The 21,013-nt window shown below is 42.9% G+C and overlaps 1 protein-coding gene across 10 annotated transcripts in view; it reads left to right on the top strand.

The window, feature by feature from the left end:
- LOC120387653 (sushi domain-containing protein 2-like) overlaps positions 1-21,013 on the top strand; it is a 67,842-nt gene that overhangs the window by 20,897 nt on the left and 25,932 nt on the right. For 6 of the 10 annotated variants that reach the window (XM_039508606.1, XM_039508602.1, XM_039508600.1 and 3 more), the window contains 7 exons: positions 1,795-1,880; positions 3,410-3,678; positions 8,579-8,722; positions 10,163-10,321; positions 11,644-11,892; positions 13,539-13,811; positions 20,023-20,205. In XM_039508606.1, the coding sequence (XP_039364540.1) occupies positions 1,795-1,880; positions 3,410-3,678; positions 8,579-8,722; positions 10,163-10,321; positions 11,644-11,892; positions 13,539-13,811; positions 20,023-20,205 (1,363 nt within the window). The remainder of the gene's footprint in view (positions 1-1,794; positions 1,881-3,409; positions 3,679-8,578; positions 8,723-10,162; positions 10,322-11,643; positions 11,893-13,538; positions 13,812-20,022; positions 20,206-21,013) is intronic. The other 4 variants (XM_039508599.1, XM_039508598.1, XM_039508604.1 and 1 more) reach the window with 4 other exon arrangements.

The following is a 21,013-nucleotide window of genomic DNA, read 5'->3' as shown; positions in this document are numbered from 1 at the left end:
AATTCTTTAGTTGCCTTAGTCTTCCAGAGTATACAAGATCTGAATTTCTAATGAAAAACATGCCACGCATACACACCTAGCTAATAAAAGGTTTCAGATCTTCTCTGTAAATCCTAAAACAACCAAAAAAGGGCACAACCATTTTTTTTTGGTCAGAGCATCCTTAAGCACATACAACTGTAAACATTTAACTTCCTCAAATTTTGTCCCTATGGGTGCTCCAGTTCAGGTATGCATGTGCCCCATGCACTTTTGATCAGAGATTTTTGGTATCAGTGCCCATTCAGCCCATGCGTGCGCTTCAGACATCCCCGTACCGAGGCTATACAGAACAGTATGGGTAAATCTCCCTCAGTTCCTTCTCAGCTACCCTGGGGCCGGGCCAGGCTGCATCCGGGGCCGTATCTGGGGCCAGGCCGCATCCGGGTCCAGGGCCAGGTCTGGGGCCGCGCCTGGTACTGAGAAGGCTGCCGTGCAGCTGCGCAGTTTACAGGGAACTTAGCTCCCCAGCCTTAAATAGGATTTATATATGACAGGAATACTTGGTTTCCCAGTTTGATCCCCACCCCTACTAGTGGAAAAATACCAGTAGTCCAAGATGGAGTCCAGTACCAGGTGACATGATCACATGACCCTGCAGTGTCAAAGCAGCCATAAGGCCTCAGGAAGACTTCCCAGGAAGGTAGGAGATTAGCATCTTCCAAGTCCTATTGTTCTACCTAATGGCCCATTGACTAACCAGCCAGACTGATTGCATTTTGCCTGGTGGGTGTTCCCCAGGTGCACACTCTCTTGTAGTTGTCACATAGTCAATAATCCTAACTTTAGGTACATATAAATAAAATAATCATATTCAGTAATTCATAGTCTTTCCAATGATATCTCAGATGACCTATCTTGCATAAACCACATCTTAGTTATACCAAATAATATATTATAACAATATTTCTATGAAGAATATGGGGCGTAGTGTCGTAGTAGATCTTTGGGTATAATATCTCATTCTGAATCTGCCAACATCCAGCCTCCTTCTAGAGTGTTAGCCCAGTCTGCAAGATCTCAGTCTACCTCTCTGGCATTATTCAAGGATTTCCAGTTTTTGAAATTTGCAGAGCTGCAACCTGGACTTCAACACACATTTTCTCCAAAGTATGGTTTGGTTCTTTGAGATGTGTGTCCCAATGGTGCTCCACTACCCGCCCTTCTCCTCTGCTTTGGAGTTTCCTTTCATGGAATTTTGTGGTAGAGAAGGAACTGAGGGTGTTTTGCCTGTGTAGCTCGATATAGCCTCAGTGCGGGTATGAGGTTGTCTGGAGTACAACTGTGGGCCAAATGGGCACTGCTACTGAAAATCTCTGATCAAAGGTGCATGCGCACCTGATGTGGAGCACCCATAGGGAGAGACAGCTCGAAGAACTATAATTACTGCACAAGGAGAATAACTGCTCCTTCTGGCTCTTGCAAATTACTTTATTTCAAAACCAATATTTTAAATTGTACTGTGCTTGAGTGTATGCAGACATCAATATATGAAATTGTGACTTAGTAAAGTGTCATCTTTTGGAGGGGGGTGGGGTCACATTTTTGTCTGCTTGTCATTTAAACGCGATTTATCCTAGCTGTTTGAACCTTTAGGAGAAATTGGTCATGTAAAAATCATGTTAATGGCTTGTTCTAATGAAAAGTTAGCCTTAACTATCAAGTTGTAGCCAGCACATCCCAAAAAGACACAGACGAAACAAAGCAAAGGAGAAAACAGGAATTCCAGGAAATATGAACATTTGTCTCTTTCAGACTGATTATGGGTGTGATATTGAAAAAGGGAGTGTGTGCACTTACCATCCTGGAGCTGTGCACTGCGTAAGGGCCATTCAGGCCAGGTAAATACTTGCTTTTTTATTAAGTATTCAAAGGAGCATTATCAGACTGTTTAGATCCCCAAATTTGACTTGCCTTTAATTTGTTATAATTCATTGTGAAAATTCTCTGGACTCTGCATGTCTATTTTTAGTGTGTAGCATGAGCCTGAGTCTGTTGACCCAGACTCTGAGACTCACTGCCACTTGCTGTGTAGAGGTACACTAGAGGGTACATTCTTTCCTTAAACAGGGATCTTTTGCCTCTCAAGTGAATGCCCTAAGCAGTGAACTGTGGAGTTGTTCTCACTATTTCTGGCCCAATTAATATTTAATTAGTTAAGTGGAATAGCTTCAATGAGATTGAGAGGGACCTACATACTCCATACTCCAGTGGTTAGGGCAATCACCTGACAGATAGGAGACACCTGTTCTCATTCTTTCTCACGCAGAGCAGGGAAATTGAACAGAGGTCTCCCACATCCTGGGTGAGTCCCCGTAACTAGTGGGCTAAAGGTTATAAGGGAGGCCACTCCCAGCCCCTGCTCGCTGTTTTGTGTGGGATTAGGTATGCTCAGAATAAGTTTACCAGATCAGGTCCCACAAGCAAAATGGCACTCTCCTGCTTATCTCTACCTGGTTTTAAGATTGTCCTGGGTCTTCAGTGTGAGATAGACGTCTGGACACCTGCCTGAGGCAGAAGTGTGCATACCCAGAGGAAGAAATCTAGCCACCTAGGGGACTTTTACGGCAGAAATTTAGCCACCAAATGAGTTTAGGCAGCAGCTGAGCAGGGGTTCTGTGGATCACAATAGCACCTAAATCTGAGCTGTAGGTGTATAAATCCTGTTGCAGATTTGGGCCCCAGTGTTTCCTTAATTGCAGGCTCTGTCCTTCAAACCTTATTTATATTCCAGTTGTATGCAGTATTTTGATTTGTTCAGTTTTAGGTGATAGCACAACCATAGGGGGACTATGCAGGTTGTTTGGACCGGAACTCTGTAGCATGCAATAGCCTCTTTCTGTCTCCCCCTGCCCCCTCCCCCCAATCCATTTGTTGTCTATGCTGCCGAGATAGACCTTTTTACACCAGAAAATGACACAAGTTTAACTACATTTATTTTAAAATCAATATAGTTAAACTAGTGTGAACCCCTAAAGTAGACCCTAATTAAATCAATTTACATTTTGCTTTTATCAGTTTAGTTTAGTTCAATAACTTATGGGTTGTGGCCATTTAACTAGTTCAATTATAAATCAATTTTTATTGATCCATTGCAGCTTCCTAGCACAGATAAGCTCTTGGATGTAAAAATCCTTTCTTGTCTCATCCCAGATTAGTGACTCCATACTTTATCCTAATCTTACAAACTTTCAGGGATGGAAAAATCTAACTGCGCCCATCTCATCACTATACACACTACAGAATGTCTAATAACTAAAACCTTGTAATGTCAATAAACAAAAAAAACACATGCGGTCCAGACTCATAAATATTTCTCCTTCAAAGTTGAAATGGTGAATCTTCATTCTCAATGCATTTCTCCAACCAGCCCCCAGTATGCATCGGGACAGCAGTGCTGCTATGACTCCACAGGTACCCAGATCCTCACACGAGACTCCATAGGGGGAAGTACACCTGATCGAGGCCACGACTGGGGCTCTCCACCTTTCAAAAAGCCTCCTAGGGTTCCTGGTTTTTCCCATTGGCTTTATGATGTCATCAGCTTTTATTACTGCTGTCTGTGGTCTGATAACTGTCAGTTCTACCTGAAACACCGTCCCTCCAGTGACTGCAGGACTTACAAACCTCCTCGGGTTGGTAAGAGCTTCAGAGTTCTACTTCATAGTAAAGATGGTTTTTTGTTTAGGTGCATATAATATATATAGTGACTGTCTCTAGTGTGTGTTTGTGTTTGGGGGTTACTTGCTGTGTGCTGAGCTTGTGTTTGTCAGTCTGTTTGGTTGGTTGTTTGAGGGACCATGTGCCCTGGCTGGCAGTTGGAGGCAGGTTTGAAAGCTCGAAGCCTTAATCAGTGGGCGGGGCATTCACTCAGGCAAGGGCTTTATAAAGCCGCGCACAAGCGACCAGGGGCTGCTAACAGGGAGTTTCGCAAGGGAGTTTAGAAGGGGAGTGGGAAGGGAGTGGGAGTCCCTCACCGGCCGTAACCCCTTCCCTGTGCGCCCCAACCCTAAAACCTGTAAACCGAACCACATTCCAAAACTCCTTTCTGTAAACCACCCTTCCACTAACTAGGAGACAATGCAGGCAGAAGCCCAGCAGCAGAGTGGGGGCTATCCAGTTTATTGCGCTGAGTGTTGCATGTATGATTACCTGCCCTGTGGGCGGGTGGCGTATGTGTGCAGTCGGTGCAAGGAGCTCCTGGCCCTCAGAGACCATGTACGGACTTTGGAGGCCAGGGTGGCGGAACTGGAGGAGCTAAGAGAGGCAGAGAGGTATGTTGATGAGGCTTTCCGGGACACTGTAAAATTGTCCCACCTCCGCTCAGACAGCTCCTGTGCCGTTGAGGAGGAAGAACGGCCCAGGGAAGTAGAGCAGTCGATGGGAGCAAAGGGAAACCTTCCCGTAGTTGGGACCCTCCTTCCAGAGGGTGCTGGGGTTGCCTCTCGCACTGAGGTTGCCTCTCCGGGGGAGGGAACTCCAGTTTCTAGGAAAAGGCAGTTGTTAGTAATGGGAGATTCGATTATTAGAAATGTAGATAGCTGGGTCTGTGATGACCAGGAGAATCGTATGGTGACTTGCCTGCCTGGTGCGAAGGTTGTGGATCTCTCGAGGCATCTAGATAGACTTATGTGTAGTGCTGGGGAGGAGCCGGTGGTCGTGGTACATGTAGGTACCAATGACATAGGGAAGTGTAGGAGAGATGTCCTGGAAGCCAAATTTAGGCTGCTAGAGAAGAGACTGAAATCCAGGACCTCTATGGTGGCATTCTCAGAAATGCTCCCAGTTCCACGCGCAGGGCCAGGTAGGCAGGCAGAGCTCAATGCGTGGATGAGACGATGGTGTAGAGAGGAGGGGTTCATGTTCATTAGGAACTGGGGAAACTTCTGGGATGGGAGGAGCCTATACAGGAGAGATGGGCTCCACCTAAACCAAAGTGGAACCAGACTGCTGGCACTAAAACAAAAAGGTTGTAGAGCAGTTTTTAAACTAGGAGATCGGGGGCGGGGGGAAAGCTGACTGCTGCAGAGGAGCATGTGGATCAGACACAGACTTCTCTTAGGGGAGAGTCTGATGATAGAGAATCTCCAGGTTATAGTCAGGAGCAGAGGACTGAAAAGTATAATGTAAGGGCCGGATCAGATGATAAACAGTCACATAAAAAATAATCTGGCACATCAGAAAAAGACAGGCTAATAAACAGGGCCAAGTTTTTAAAGTGCTTGTACACAAATGCCAGAAGTCTAAATAATAAGATGGGTGAACTAAAGTGCCTTGTGATAAAGGAAGATATTGATATAATAGGCATCACAGAAACCTGGTGGACTGAGAGCAATCAATGGGACACAATCATTCCGTGGTACAAAATATATCGGAAGGACAGAACAGGTCGTGCAGGGGGAGGAGTGGCACTATATGTGAAAGAAAGTGTAGCTTCAAATGAAGTAAAAATCTTAAGCGAATCCACATGTTCCATAGAGTCTCTGTGCATAGAAATTTCATGCTCTAGTAAAAATATAACATTAGGGATCTATGACTGGGAACTTTTCACTTCAGGACGAAATGCTGAGATAAAATTTCTCGATACTTTAAATGACTGCTTCATGGAGCAGCTGGTACGTGAACCCACAAGGGGAGAGGCAACTCTAGATTTAATCCTGAGTGGAGCGCAGGAGCTGGTCCAAGAGGTAACTATAGCAGGACCGCTTGGAAATAGTGACCATAATACAATAGCATTCAACATCCCTGTGTTGGGAAGAACATCTCAACTGCCCAACACTGTGGCCTTTAATTTCAAAAGGGGGAACTATACAAAAATGAGGGGGTTAGTTAGACAAAAGTTAAAAGGTACAGTGACTAAAGTGAAATCCCTGCAAGTTGCATGGGCCCTTTTTAAAGACACCATAATAGAGGCCCAACTTCAATGTATACCCCAAATTAAGAAAAATAGTAAAAGAACTAAAAAAGAGCCACCGTGGCTTAACAACCATGTAAAAGAAGCAGTGAGAGATAAAAAGACTTCATTTAAAAAGTGGAAGTCAAATCCTAGTGAGGCAAATAGAAAGGAGAACAAACACTGCCAACTTAAGTGCAAGAGTGTAATAAGAAAAGCCAAAGAGGAGTTTGAAGAACGGCTAGCCAAAAATTCCAAAGGTAATAACAAAATGTTTTTTAAGTACATCAGAAGCAGGAAGCCTGCTAAACAACCAGTGGGGCCCCTTGACGATGAAAATACAAAAGGAGCGCTTAAAGACGATAAAGTCATTGCGGAGAAACTAAATGGATTCTTTGCTTCAGTCTTCACGGCTGAGGATGTTAGGGAGATTCCCAAACCTGAGCTGGCTTTTGTAGGTGACAAATCTGAGGAACTTTCACAGATTGAAGTGTCACTAGAGGAGGTTTTGGAATTAATTGATAAACTCAACATTAACAAGTCACCGGGACCAGATGGCATTCGCCCAAGAGTTCTGAAAGAACTCAAATGTGAAGTTGCAGAACTATTAACTAAGGTTTGTAACCTGTCCCTTAAATCGGCTTCGGTACCCAATGACTGGAAGTTAGCTAATGTAATGCCAATATTTAAAAAGGGCTCTAGGGGTGATCCCGGCAATTACAGACCGGTAACTCTAACGTCGGTACCGGGCAAATTAATTGAAACAATAGTAAAGAATAAAATTGTCAGACACATAGAAAAACATAAACTCTTGAGCAATAGTCAACATGGTTTCTGTAAAGGGAAATCGTGTCTTACTAATCTATTAGAGTTCTTTGAAGGGGTCAACAAACATGTGGACAAGGGGGATCCGGTGGACATAGTGTACTTAGATTTCCAGAAAGCCTTTGACAAGGTCCCTCACCAAAGGCTCTTACGTAAATTAAGCTGTCATGGGATAAAAGGGAAGGTCCTTTCATGGACTGAGAACTGGTTAAAGGACAGGGAACAAAGGGTAGGAATTAATGGTAAATTCTCAGAATGGAGAGGGGTAACTAGTGGTGTTCCCCAAGGGTCAGTCCTCGGACCAATCCTATTCAATTTATTCATAAATGATCTGGAGAAAGGGGTAAACAGTGAGGTGGCAAAGTTTGCAGATGATACTAAACTACTCAAGATAGTTAAGACCAAAGCAGATTGTGAAGAACTTCAAAAAGATCTCACAAAACTAAGTGATTGGGCAACAAAATGGCAAATGAAATTTAATGTGGATAAATGTAAAGTAATGCACATTGGAAAAAATAACTCCAACTATACATACAACAGGATGGGGGCTAATTTAGCTACAACGAGTCAGGAAAAAGATCTTGGCATCATCGTGGATAGTTCTCTGAAGATGTCCACGCAGTGTACAGAGGCGATCAAAAAAGCAAACAGGATGTTAGGAATCATTAAAAAGGGGATAGAGAATAAAACTGAGAATATATTATTGCCCTTATATAAATCCATGGTACGCCCACATCTCGAATACTGTGTACAGATGTGGTCTCCTCACCTCAAAAAAGATATTCTAGCACTAGAAAAGGTTCAGAAAAGAGCAACTAAAATGATTAGGGGTTTAGAGAGGGTCCCATACGAGGAAAGATTAAAGAGGCTAGGACTCTTCAGCTTGGAAAAGAGAAGACTAAGGGGGGGGACATGATAGAGGTCTATAAAATCATGAGTGATGTGGAGAAAGTGGATAAGGAAAAGTTATTTACTTATTCCCATAATACAAGAACTAGGGGTCACCAAATGAAATTAATAGGCAGCAGGTTTAAAACAAATAAAAGGAAGTTCTTCTCCCACTGTTGCTCTAACACTGGTTCAGCGCCACCAATAGTGTTGCAGCACTAGCATGGATTGGCCACTAACATGTTTACTGTTGAGTCACTGAGACGTAATCTGGTCAGATCTAAATCGCACATTGGTAAAAATGCATGCGTCTAGTCTCTATTTGCAGTGACACCACTGGAGTGGCACCAGGGGTGGTAGAATGAATGATTTCCTAAGGAGTATGATATGCCTTTATCAGACAGAGCCATACTAACAATGGTGAGGAGGTGCGTGGTCTGAGTATCAGTGAATGGAAGCAGTGATGGAATCTGTGCTGTCTGAGTTCTGGGCCGTGGCCCTATGCCATGCAGTTACTCCCTTCCGGTGCTACCAGCGGCATTGGGAAACACTCCCTTTGTATCAGAGGGGTAGCCGTGTTAGTCTGGATCTGTAAAAGCAACAAAGAATCCTGTGGCACCTTATAGACTAACAGACGTTCTGCAGCATGAGCTTTCGTGGGTGAATACCCACTTCTTCAGATGCACTTCTCTTGCATCTGAAGAAGTGGGTATTCACCCACGAAAGCTCATGCTGCAGAACGTCTGTTAGTCTATAAGGTGCCACAGGATTCTTTGTTACTCCCTTTGTAATCCTTCCATATTTTCTTCTGTCTGTATGACTGCTGTCCTCAGAAGCCTCACAAAAATTAAGTGTTTATCTTGTGAGCCATAGAGCACATAATTGTTGTGGGGTTTTTGGTTTTTATTATTTAAACTTATGTATGTAAAACAGCTTCTGCTTTTGGGGATCCTCACTTCCTCACATTCGATGGGGCTAACATCACATTCAAAGGACAAGGTGAATACACACTGCTAGAGTCCAGTCTGACAACCTTAAGAGTGCAAGGAAGGACACAACCTGCCAGACTTCTAAATGGTAAGTTGGGGAAAGAACAAGCAACGAAGACAAATCATCTTTTGGGTTTGGTTTGGTTTTATGTTTGTTTGAAAGCCAGAACTCTTTCTATCCTCCCTCTTTCCCTTAACCCACTCCTGTCTTCCGCCCTTCCCATCATTCACTCCCCACCCCAAATCAAACTCAAGTGCTCCCTGCAAAACCTACAACTGTTTTGATAATCTAAATACAAGTATGTACATTAAAAACATGTTCCATTTTGTTTGGAACTAAAGAAATGTGGCCCATCATTTCTGAGCACTTTGCTTGAATACTGTATCTCTTCCCCTCCTGTTGGCCATAAGAATTTAAGAATGGCCATAAGAGCAGCCATACTGGGTCAGACCAAAAGTCCATCCAGCCCAGTATCCTGTCTACCGACAGTGACCAATGCCAGGTGTCCCAGAGGTAGTGAACCTAACAGGTAATTATCAAGTGATCTCTCTCCTGCCATCCATCTCCACCCTCTGACAAACAGAGGCTAGGAACACCATTCCTTTACCATCCTGGCCAATAGCCATTAATGGACTTAACCTCCATGAATTTATCTAGTTCTCTTTTAAACTCTGTTCTAGTCCTAGCCTTCACAGCCGCCTCAGGCAAGGAGTTCTACAGGTTGACTGTGCGCTGTGTGAAGAAGAACTTCCTTATATTTGTTTTAAACCTGCTGCCCATTAATTTCATTTGGTGGCCCCTAGTTCTTATGGGAACAAGTAAATAACTTTTCCTTATTCACTTTCTCCACACAACTCATGATTTTATATACCTCTATAATGTCCCCCCTTAGTTTCCTCTTTTCCAAGCTGAAAAGTCCTAGCTTCTTTAATCTCACCTCATATGGGACCTGTTCCAAACCCCTAATCATTTAATTTGCCTTTCTCTGAACCTTTTCTAATGCCTGTTTGTCGTCTTAGATTGTTTGTTCTGGTGGGGGGAGGGGGCACTATTTTTATGCAAGTCTGTAGAGCACGTAGAACATTCTGGGTGCTATTGTAGTAGATTCTGAGATGAATTGCTTAGACCTGGCTCACCCCTCAACCTTGTCAACCATTTTATTTTCTTAACTAATTTTCCATTTCTGCCATGACATCATCCTGGGTTGCTGTATGCTTCACTCACAAGACTGGGCACATATAAGGGACAGGAATTATTCTTCTTGTTGTTATCCCCTGGAATTTGAGATTAGAGTGAGGGATTTTTTAATTTCCTGACTTTTTCAGTGCAATATTGCAATCTCAACATGCTGTTAATGGGTAAGAAGGGAGAGGTTTATATATAATCTATACACATTACAACCCACCCCAAAGAACCATTATTCATATTTATCCTATGTAAACTATGACAGTAAAAATCATAAAATTAACATCTACTTTAGAGGGACTTGGGGCAATGTTTTTAATCGGACTTGTTTTTGTTTGGAAGGCACTGTGGCTAAAGTGACACGTTTGTCTTCAGTGGCCATACAGGAGAATAATTCTGATGTGATTGAGGTACGCAACTCAGAGCACTCTGGGATGTTGGAGGTCCTGTTGAACAAGGAAGTGATTAGTTTCTCTGAGCAAAGCTGGATGGATTTGAAAGGTTAGACATTGATATCAACCTTGAAAAGGGTGGTTATAGTGTTTCTGCTCCAATCACACTTGTATTCCTACAAGGCCCCAGTGTAGTTAAACATCAGCCCAGATGTTTGTTTGCTCCAGCTCCTGCCTTCGTTTCCAGGTTGAATGGTGAATCTAGGTGTGATTCTAGTGATGACATGAGGGGCAAAATAGCTGACATACAGGATCCCAGCAGCTATGCTGGGACACTATCATAGGTAATGGAATTATCTTCCTTATCTGCATTTCCTTAGCCTAACTGGTGCAAGAGGATGACAGGAGAGGCATGGGTCTGAGCAGAAGTGCAGGCACCAGGGTTAAGAATCCCTTCAAAGAAAGTGCTGAGGATTGGGTCAGTACAGCAGCACTTTGGTTGAGATTTTTAAAGGCGCCTAAGGGATTTAGGTGTCCACATCCTATTGAAATCAGAGTTCAGTGCCTAATTCCATTGGGTTTCTTTGCAAATCCCAGCCTGTATTTCTATGGTGCCTCTTCTAAGCAATAGCAGTGACTCCCTCTACATTATGGGTGGCACTTGGTTAGAGTGGCCCAAGCGAAAGGGAAAGAGCTGGTGAAGGGAGAAGCTGATGCATATTATGCTTCTCCATTAAGACACTGTGGTCTAGATTGTGGTATTTAGCCACTGGCCCACACTGGAAGTAATGCCACTCCACCCCAGGGTGTGTAATGGCAGGGTAGTGCCTCAGGAGGCACAGCCCTTCCCTGAGCTCCCCGAAATGCAGGGAAGAATGCACATGGTTGCACTATCCAAAAGGCTGGTGTAGTTCCCCTGTTAGTGGAGATGTGGATGGGGCCGTAGCCCAACTCCTCCCCTTCCTCCCCATTCTTTCAGGTGATTTGTGTCCCCAGGGGTACGTGGAGAAACAGATCGTGACTTTCCCTAGCCCCTCTGTCAGGGGTAAGTGGAATAAAAGCTCCTTACTCCCCTTCCTTCCATTCCTTTGCCTATTAGGTCAGGGTCAATTTAGCCTGTGAAAATATAATGGCTAGCTAACTTTTTTCTCTCTCTCACATGGATTCTCACAATATGCCACATGGTAACATTCAATTATTCCTCTTCAAAAATAGAGCATGGAAATGTGCACTGAGTGCATTTATGTGACTGCAGTATGACTGGCATTATGATCACTTGATTCTCTATGAAAGCTGTTAATAGCAGTCTAAATATGAGTGGAAGTTTAATGGGAAACTTGCAGTTTTCCCTCAGTCAGGGAACCTTTATGTGGCCACTATATTGTGAAGTATGTGTCATGTATCATCACATGTTTTCTCTCTTTGTTATAGGCCTCTTTCTCTATTCCACAGCTGATCAGAACATCACCGTGATGTTCTCTTCTGGGGCTGGTATGGAACTAAGAGGAAGGGGAGGATTTCTGAGCCTGACAGTCCTGTTGCCAGTGGAGTTTCACAATCACACACAGGGTCTCTTGGGGGTAATGAATGATAATCCAAGGGATGAGTATACCTTCAAAAATGGGACAACCATGTCATCTGATGCCAGCCCTCTGCAGTTGTTTGAGTTTGGAGCTGACTGTAAGTAATTTCCTGGCCCATTACTCCATTCTCAGGTTTACATGAAATAGCTTCAGAAAATCAAAACCACTTATTATTTGCAGCATAGAAAATTAAGCCATCTTCAAAGAGAACAAATCCATTTTGAGCAGCCTGTAGTAGAGAGGTAGGGCCTCCTGTACTCCCGTGGGTGAAGTTCACATTCACATGTGTTGGGCCCAGAGCCAAGAAGGTAAGGCCTCCTACACTTTCTTTATCACAGAATGGAGCTTGTAATGCATTTTTGATATCTTAGCTTTTCAAAGTTCTCTGTTGGGTGTCCAACTGGAGCCAGCATGAAGTGACTGAAAAGTCACAATAGTGCTGTGATCTCCAGGATACATGTGTTGTTTCTATTCAGATATATAGTCTTCTGAGAGAGTTTTAGCAAGCATGGACATTTGTGCTAACTGCCAAACTCCTGGACAGAAAACAGGCAGTTTATGCTAGGTAAGAAAGTGTGAGAGAGGCTGTTTTCATCTAACTTCAAATAATCTGCCACATACCTCCAACATGCAAAATTAGGCTGCTTTAAATTTCTCTAAAGATTGATCAGGGGCAAAACGGTGGTGTACACCTCCCCCCCCCCCTCCTTTGCCATCCATCAGTTCCTGTATCAAGCACAGCTCAGCCAGATTCCAGCACTGAACCCACAGTGAACAGTCCCTACCTCAACAAGCTTCCAATATAAAATGCAAAAATTAAGACGAGGGACACCCAGGAAGCACAAGATCAGGAATGACTGCAAGGAAGGTTTTGGTTTGTTTGTTTTTTAATGTTTGGATTGTTCTAACATATTTTCAGGATATCATCATGTTGTCACTAGGTATCTAATAACCTGTGCAATAATTTCTTTGGGAAAATGGTAGGAACATCAACTTTTTAAAAATTGGACTGACCCAAACTAGTCTAGGTGCTATGGTAATACAGATAATTATAATAATAAATGTACAAAAGAGAATAATCCTGTATTGGAATGGAGAGGGACTAGATGGGATGTAACAGGTCTATGCCGTCTCTAAATTTTTGATCTATGAAATTTGTAGCACAATTTATGGTGCTAGTCTGGGAAGGTGGGTAGCAGTGTTTGCAGAAGCATGTCAAATGTACATGTGAATCTCTGGTTGATATAGGCTCAGACTCTCCACCAAGAACTAATTACTGAACATGAACATTTCTGAGTAATTATTCAGCTATTTTTTTAAATACAAATGATAGGGTTTTTGCCACTCTCCAATAGCTTGACTACTGAAAAGATTTGCCTTAAACTTCCTTCAAAATATATATTCTGGGATCAATATCAAGCCTAGAAAATTTCAGTCCCAAAGAAGAATTTTTCCTAATGATAATGCACATAGGAAGTGTTGAAAGAAAGGGACTCGATAAACTTAACTACAGTGCCTGTTATCAGTGGACTAATTATACATTTACATAACATAAAATGAGATAGAAGAACCAATTTTTAAAGCTCTGGCAGCAGTTCCATTATCAGTCTCAACCTTGCATATTTGAAACTGCATTGTGTTTAACTTATGCTGAGATAGTACCTTTGGGAATAAGGGAATGCACATTCCAAATTATATTGGTTGTGAACATAGGCATAGACATCTCTCTGTTTGTTTCTTCAGGGGCTGTCAAAAATGAAACTTCCCTCTTTACTTATGACACCCAGTTCTTATTGAACAACTTCTTCTATGTGGCAAAGCACAACTCTGCCTTCATACCAGTGTTTTCTCCTTATGAAGACCCTGCTGACATCCTGGTGAAGGAGATGACCCTGCTCTGTGATTCTGACCCTTTCTGCAGGTTTGATGTCCTTACAACCAGAAGTCTCAAGGTGGGAAATTCCACCAGAGTATCCCATCAGAATCACAAGTGGCTGGTGGAGAGTCTACAGCCAGGTGAGGCAGTGTTAATCAGGGCAGTGCATAGGGGTGAGAGCACTCCATTAGTTAACACCACAGCATTCTGTGCAGGGTTTCAGAATATTAATCATCACTTGGACAACTACATATGAGTTTGAGGATTTAAGTGTAGTGATGATTTCACCAGGGGAAATTTCTATCTGTTGTACCAAGACCCTCAGTGCATTGAGTGAAAACCTGAACAGGTACAAAGTAAATTGATTTACAGCCTCTGAACTCTTCCTCCATCATGAGCCCCACCTTCACTTGTCTTCCCTGAAGGAAAAAAGACCTCTCCCTAGAAAAAAATACCAGAAAACGATGAAGTGTGTGTGATGGTTCTTGGGGTGCCCAGCACTGAGTCACTAACCTACTTGCCTCCACCAAGAGGGAGAATTGCTTTGCTTATCTGGGTGTTAGCTCCTACTCAAACAATTTCCTCTAGCCTATGCCATCCCTTACTTTGTCTTGCAGGTTAACCCCAGTCTCTGAGACCCTTTGACATGTCCCCTGTGGTATTCAGCCCTTTATAGACTGAACACTCACAGAATTACCAGGTCAGCTGTCTTCAAAGGAACAGGATATACACCAGCTTTGATTATTCAACTTAGTGCTGTGGTGTTATATGAGAAGCTGATCCTGAGTTATCTTTATAGTGAAAATAATCATAAGTTTTATTATCAAAAACAAAGATTTAAGAGCTTGTGAGTAAGAATAATGGAAACAGGTTACGTGTAAAACAAAATCAACACTTTCTAGAGAATAAAACTTAATTTAGCAGGCAAACCTTTAGTCTAAGGAAGTTTCTCACCCCAGCTATCTTTTGCAGCATTCCAACCAAGCCTGGTTGATATCCCATTTTCATTAATATAAACATACAGTCTGTTTATTTCCTCAAGTACAGGTTAAAAGGGTGTCTTTTTTGCCTTCATCTTTTATTTCCCAAAGTTCATTGTTTCCCCCAGAGACAGGGCAATCTTCTGTGGGTCAGCCTGTGGTGTCTTGACTTCCCATTCCCCTGTTGATTTTGCATGTAAATGGGACTTCCATTGTGCCAGTTTACATTAGTTAAAATTACATTTTGACAGACAACACACCTTATCTCCTGTCTGGAAGAAACCTATTTTTCTCTTTGGTGACAGACGTTTAAACATATTTTCTGAATATATGCACAACTCCTTAAATATCATCCATACATTCATCTCATGATGATAATGAGGATGAGATCATCCTCATGAGATTATGAGGATGAGACTTCACATGAGATCATTTATGGATAAATACCATGCGTGCTAGGAGTAGTGAGTTTGTCAGGCCTGTTGTTTGTCAGGCTGTTACACAACAGTGAACCCTTTGCTAGTTGGTACTCAGGGATTCTTAGTCATAGTGAGCCACCGATATGCTCCCCACCCTTCCCCTTTTAGCTCCTGTTCTCATCTCTGCGCTTTCTTGTGTTGCCAGTTCTTGTGGGATGGCCTTTGTTGGGTCCCAGGATCAGAGACTGCACGCAAAGTATGCAATAGCCTCCTTGTCAGACCTCAGCTTATTTATACAACAAGAAGTCCCTGAAATACTACAGGAAATTCAAACAATATGGGATTTGGGTTAGCCCTATCATGTCCTGAGTATCTGAGCCCTCTTAACCTTTATAGTCAGCTCCTTTGAGAGAGCACACTCTAGTCCAGGGGTAGGCAACCTATGGCATGCAAGCTGATTTTCAATGGCACTCACACTGCCCAGGTCCTGGCCACCAGTCCAGGGGGGGCTCTGCATATTAATTTAATTTGAAATAAAGCTTCTTAAACATTTTAAAAACCTTATTTACTTTACATACAACAATAGTTTAGTTATATATTATAGACTTATAGAAAGAGACCTTCAAAAAATGTTAAAATGTATTACTGGTACGTGAAACCTAAAATTAGAGTGAATAAATGAAGACTCGGCACATCACTTCTGAAAGGTTGCCAACCCCTGCTCTAGTCTGATCAGTGCTGAGGAAACCATCTCTTGAGGCAAGTAACCCCAACAGTAAACACTGTGTCTCTAAACTCCTTTTCCTGAGCCAGGTGAGCAAGAAGTTGATGAAGAACCATCCATAAGTCTCCAGCTACACCTCATGTCCACCAAGATCCTGCACCCTTCCCAGTCCGATTTTAGACCAGTATCTGGCGGAGAGAGTGTTGGTTGTGCAAGTAGTTGATCTCCTGGCAGAGTACAAACCTCCATAATCCTATCTCTGAATCCCTCAGCAACATTTAACACAGTTTACCTGGAGATACTACTGGGAGTCCCCAGAAACATGACAGGAGTAAGCAAAAATGTCTGGAATTGGTTCACAATCTGCCTCTCAGAACAGTCCCAAACGGTTGCGTTGAGCAACTGCAACTACATTTGTGAAGTTCAAGGTTTGGTGCTCTCTCCCACCCTACTTATTATGGCCTCAATTCTGAAAAGCACTTAAACATGAACTTAGGTACTTTCCTGAATTGGGGAATCTGGGTAACCCCAGCAAAGTAGATTGTGAGATACCATGTCCTCTAATGCCACTAGTACATAGCTGACACCCTTCTTTCCATCATACCACATATTCAGAGAACAGTCTTCCAGCAGTTCAAATGCCTAAGCAAGATCAGTGCATAGATCAAAAAAATAGCTGGCTGAAGCTAAACCTTGCAAAAAAGAAATGAAAAGTGGAAGTGCCAAGCTTTTAATCTTTATAACACTCAATGGGCTATGCCTGGCTACCTCAACAATCATGTCTTGCTCAAATTATTGGACAAGGGTGAGGCTCATGAAAGCCGGAGAGAGTTTTCTCAGCAGACTGGCTCACAACTGAGAAGGTCCCCTCCTCAAGAAATTAGAAGGACCACAAAATTAAGGATAAACATGTAAGACTCATCACTGTGCCAACAATATTAATAAAATACACCTTTCCCTCTCCTCTGGCGGAAGAGAGGCAAATATGGACATGCGGTAGCCAAAGTTCCTTTGCCAATCTGCAAGGGCCCTGTGACAAAGTGCAGGGACACCATGTAATTAGCTTCATAATGTTCTCAGAGTAGATGCAGCCATGTATTCCACTTAGGTATGTGTGCATGCCTAGCATGCTGGAGCTGGAGAATTTTGCCTAGCCTTGTAGGAGGTAGTTGTCACACCTCATGCTCACAGCCACTCCCCTGGCTAAATGAGGCAGCACAGCCAGTGTCTTATGCTATTGTTTATGTTTAGTTAGTACCCTTAGTATTAGTGTGAGTTAGATTTAGTTAAGTATTTCCTAGGTAATACCCTCACTGGAGTTTAAACATTGTCTGTCATATGGGGGAGCAATCCCCAACAATGATCCCCACACACGGTCCTTCATGTGCCTGGGCGAGGCCTATGTCCAAGAGTGGTGGTCAATTTGCAAATTGTTCACAAAATGGACTCTGGTGGCCAGGGACCTTCACTTAAAGCAGTGTCTGCTTTGATACTGAGGCCTGCATCAGATCAGAGCTTACCCTAGGGTTCTGCAAGTGCTGCAGTTTCGCATTCTGGAGCCAGTGCCTCTCTGAAGAGGCAGAGGAGCTGCTCCCCGTTGAGTGTACTGAGGAAAAGGTTTCATGCACCAAGGGCAAGTCATGCCTGACTAACCTAATTGTCTTCTATGATGAGATAACCGGCTCTGTGGATGAGGGGAAAGCAGTGGATGTGTTATTCAAAGCTTTTGATATGGTCTCCCACAGTATTCTTGCCAGCAAGTTAAAGTATGGGCTGGATGAATGGACTATAAGGTGGATAGAAAGCTGACTAGATCATCGGGCTCAATCGGTAGTGATCAATGGTTCCATGTCTAGTTGGCAGACGGTATCAAGCGGAGTGCCCCAAGTTTGCAGATGACACTAAACTGGGAGGCGTGGTAGATATGCTGGAGGGTAGAGATAGGATACAGGGGGGCCTAGACAAATTAGAGGATTGGGCCAAAAGAAATCTGATGAGGTTCAACAAGGACAAGTGCAGAGTCCTGCACTTAGGACGGAAGAATCCTATGCACTGCTATAGACTAGGGACCGAATGGCTGGGCAGCAGTTCTACAGAAAAGGACCTAGGGGTTACAGTGGAGGAGAAGCTGGATATGAGTTGACAGTTTGCCCTTGTTGCCAAGAAGGCTAATGGTATTTTGGGTGTATAAGTGGGGTCATTGCCAGCAGATCAAGGGAAGTGATCGTTCCCCTCTATTGGCATTGGTGAGGCCTCATCTGGAGTACTGTGTCCATTTTGGGCCCCACACTACAAGAAGGATGTTGAAAAATTGGAATGAGTCCAGTGGAGGGCAACAAAAATGGTTAGGAGACTTATGAGGAGAGGCTGAGGGAACTGGGATTATTTAGTCTGCAGAAGAGAAGAATGAGAGGGGATTTAATAGCTGCTTTCAACTACCCTTCTCCAAAGAGGGTGGCTCTAGACTGTTCTCAGTGGTAGCAATGACAGAAGTAGTAGTAATGGTCTCGAGATGCAGTGGGGGAGATTTAGGTTGGATATCAGGAAAAAAAAATTCATTAGTAGGGTGATGAAGCACTGGAATGGGCAAGCAGTCTGTTCGCAAACAAACTCTAAGTGGATAAAATCCTGTAACGGCACAGCACATGAAATAGCTTTGACTACACCTCCTCAGCAGGTGCAAGCTCATTCCATGAGAGCGCAGGCTACGTTAATAGCGTTACTAAGTGACGTCTCAATATTGGATATTGAAAGGCTGCCACGTGATCCTTGATACATACATTTGAGAACCATTAAGCTATTATCGCATCATCCAGAGCTGATGCAAACTTTGGGAAAGTGGTCCTGCAATCCTTGTTTAGATAGACTCTGAGTCCCATTGTCTGTGGATACTGCTTGTGAGTCACCTAGTGAAATAAATGGCTTCATCTACTCTAAGAAATGGTTACTTACTGTAACTGTGATTCTTTGAGATGTGATGCAAATGTGTATTCCACAACCCACCCTCCATCCTCTGCATTGGGGTTTAATCTCCATGCATTCATTGTGAAGATACTGAGGGGGGGGGGAAAGGCAGTGTTGCCTCATACAGACGGGTGGGGCTATGAGCACAAGACCTAAGCACTGCCTCCTACAGGTACTGTTACACAAAATTCTCTGTCTTCGGTGCACTGAGCACACACATACCTACATGGAATATATATCTGTATCCTATCGTGAAGACCCACAGTTATAGTAAGTAACCGTTTCCTCACAAAGGACCAAGTAGAGCCCCAGTCTCCTTACAGTATGGCCTAGGGCGCTCTGACCAATTAGGGTTCATATTTGCTTTTCTCCCTCTTGACAACTGCAACTAGTTCAGTCACGTTTTGGCAGCATTAATGGAGACAAAGTTAAAAATTGTCAGCAAAGAAGATACCTACATATGTAATTTAAACTTTTGTCTTCATTAAGTAACAATACATTTGCCAAAAACAGGCTTTCAAGTCCCCAAATAAAGAGAATTTAATTTAAACATAATCACAATTTTGTCCACCATAGTTTCTCTCACTCCTGCTGTTACTGCTTCTGAAGTCCAGAAACTCTTGTTCAGTAATAGAATACGATAATTTTTAAAATGTGTTCTTGTATCTTCTGTGTATAAGATAGTTTTGTTATACATTGTCTCTCTTTAGAGCTGTAAAAACAAAGAAAGAAGAGGCAACATAGTAAATCAGCTCATTTGCAGCTTAAAAAAGGGGGGGGGGTTAGATCTCTATTGTAGAAACAATAGAAGAATTGTAGAAACAGATTGTGAAGGGTCATGTGATACCCGGAGCTTCCTTTTCAAACTTGGATTATGTGAGTTCTAGTTTACATAATGAAAAGAATAAAAAATAAATGCACAGTAATAGATACCAGCCTCCAGAATTTGGGATCAGAAGTATTTGCCTGGCAAATACTGAATTATGATGATGTTCCACAACCTTGTTGTCAGAAAATACCCACGATCCACTGAAGATCAATGGGGTTGTGGGTGTGACTATCAATGGAACTACTCACCTGCTTCATCTTAACTTAAGGTTGATCATGCTAGTTTATTGCTCCCATTTGTTAGCTCTGCTAGACTAAAAAAAAAATCTTTTACTCTTTTTTAATTATATTAAAATCATCATGCAATTCCCTGGACTAGCTGTGCCAGTCAAACTAGAAGACTTTCACCAGATAGCTGTTATCTCCTTTTCTTTAGTGGTCTGTTGTGGCTGGTTGGATCACCCCACCAATGGGAAAAAAGAAGGGACTAACTATCTGTTGGCCTCAACCATCCGATTTAGCTGCAATCAAGGATACAGGCTTGCTGGATCAGAAGAACGAACCTGCCAGTTGACTGGGGTTTGGACAGGAGACACAACCAGCTGTTTGCCAGGAACAGGTATCTGTGGGTGTGGATGTGGGTTTTTTTCCTCAATATCACAAATTTTAATTACAAATTGTTTACGTAAACATGGCCATTTCAGCAATGGCAAGTGCTGAAAACCAAAGCACCAACTTTTCTCTTGAAAAGATGTTGAATACAAAAAAAAAACTGATCTGCTACAAAGACTGGTATTTAAATCTGGAGAGCAGTCAGTTATCTATCTACTCTGACTTAATGTATTGTAATCTAATATAGATTTTTATTCCATGCTCATCTCTTTTGGCATCTATTTTTTTTTAAGCCACACATGAGTTGGGCTACATACTTAATTTCTTATGGCCTTTTGCCCAAAAGAACTGATAGTTTACTGATCTCCATCTTGGAAGAGAAGATTCAAGGTCTGGAGAAACGAATAACAACCCTCCGTTCCATAAAAGAAAATGAGGATTTCCTGGATAGACGTCAGGATCAGCTTCAGCAGGCACAATGTTCTGAAGATTCAGAGCAGGCTATGCAGCGGGGACAGAAGGCCAGCGAGGATAAGTGGCGGTATGTGACTTCCAGAAGGGGAAAGAGTACCAGAAACATCCATGTACCAGAAACACAGATACAGGTGAGCAACCGTTTTCATGTTCTCTCCACAGGTACTAATGTGGAGAGTGGACTATATGATACATCTGAGGGAAGGGAGCAGAAGGAGACTCCACTGATTGGAAGGCATGAGATGCACCGTCCTAGAGATGGGGGTTCCACGACCACCACTCCCAGGAGGAGGAGGGTGGTGGTGGTCGGGGACTCTCTCCTCAGGGGGACTGAGTCATCT

This window comes from Mauremys reevesii, linkage group 21, assembly GCF_016161935.1.
Source record: "Mauremys reevesii isolate NIE-2019 linkage group 21, ASM1616193v1, whole genome shotgun sequence".
In the NCBI taxonomy this organism is placed as follows: domain Eukaryota; kingdom Metazoa; phylum Chordata; order Testudines; family Geoemydidae; genus Mauremys; species Mauremys reevesii.
This window is presented reverse-complemented; position numbering and strand designations above follow the sequence as displayed.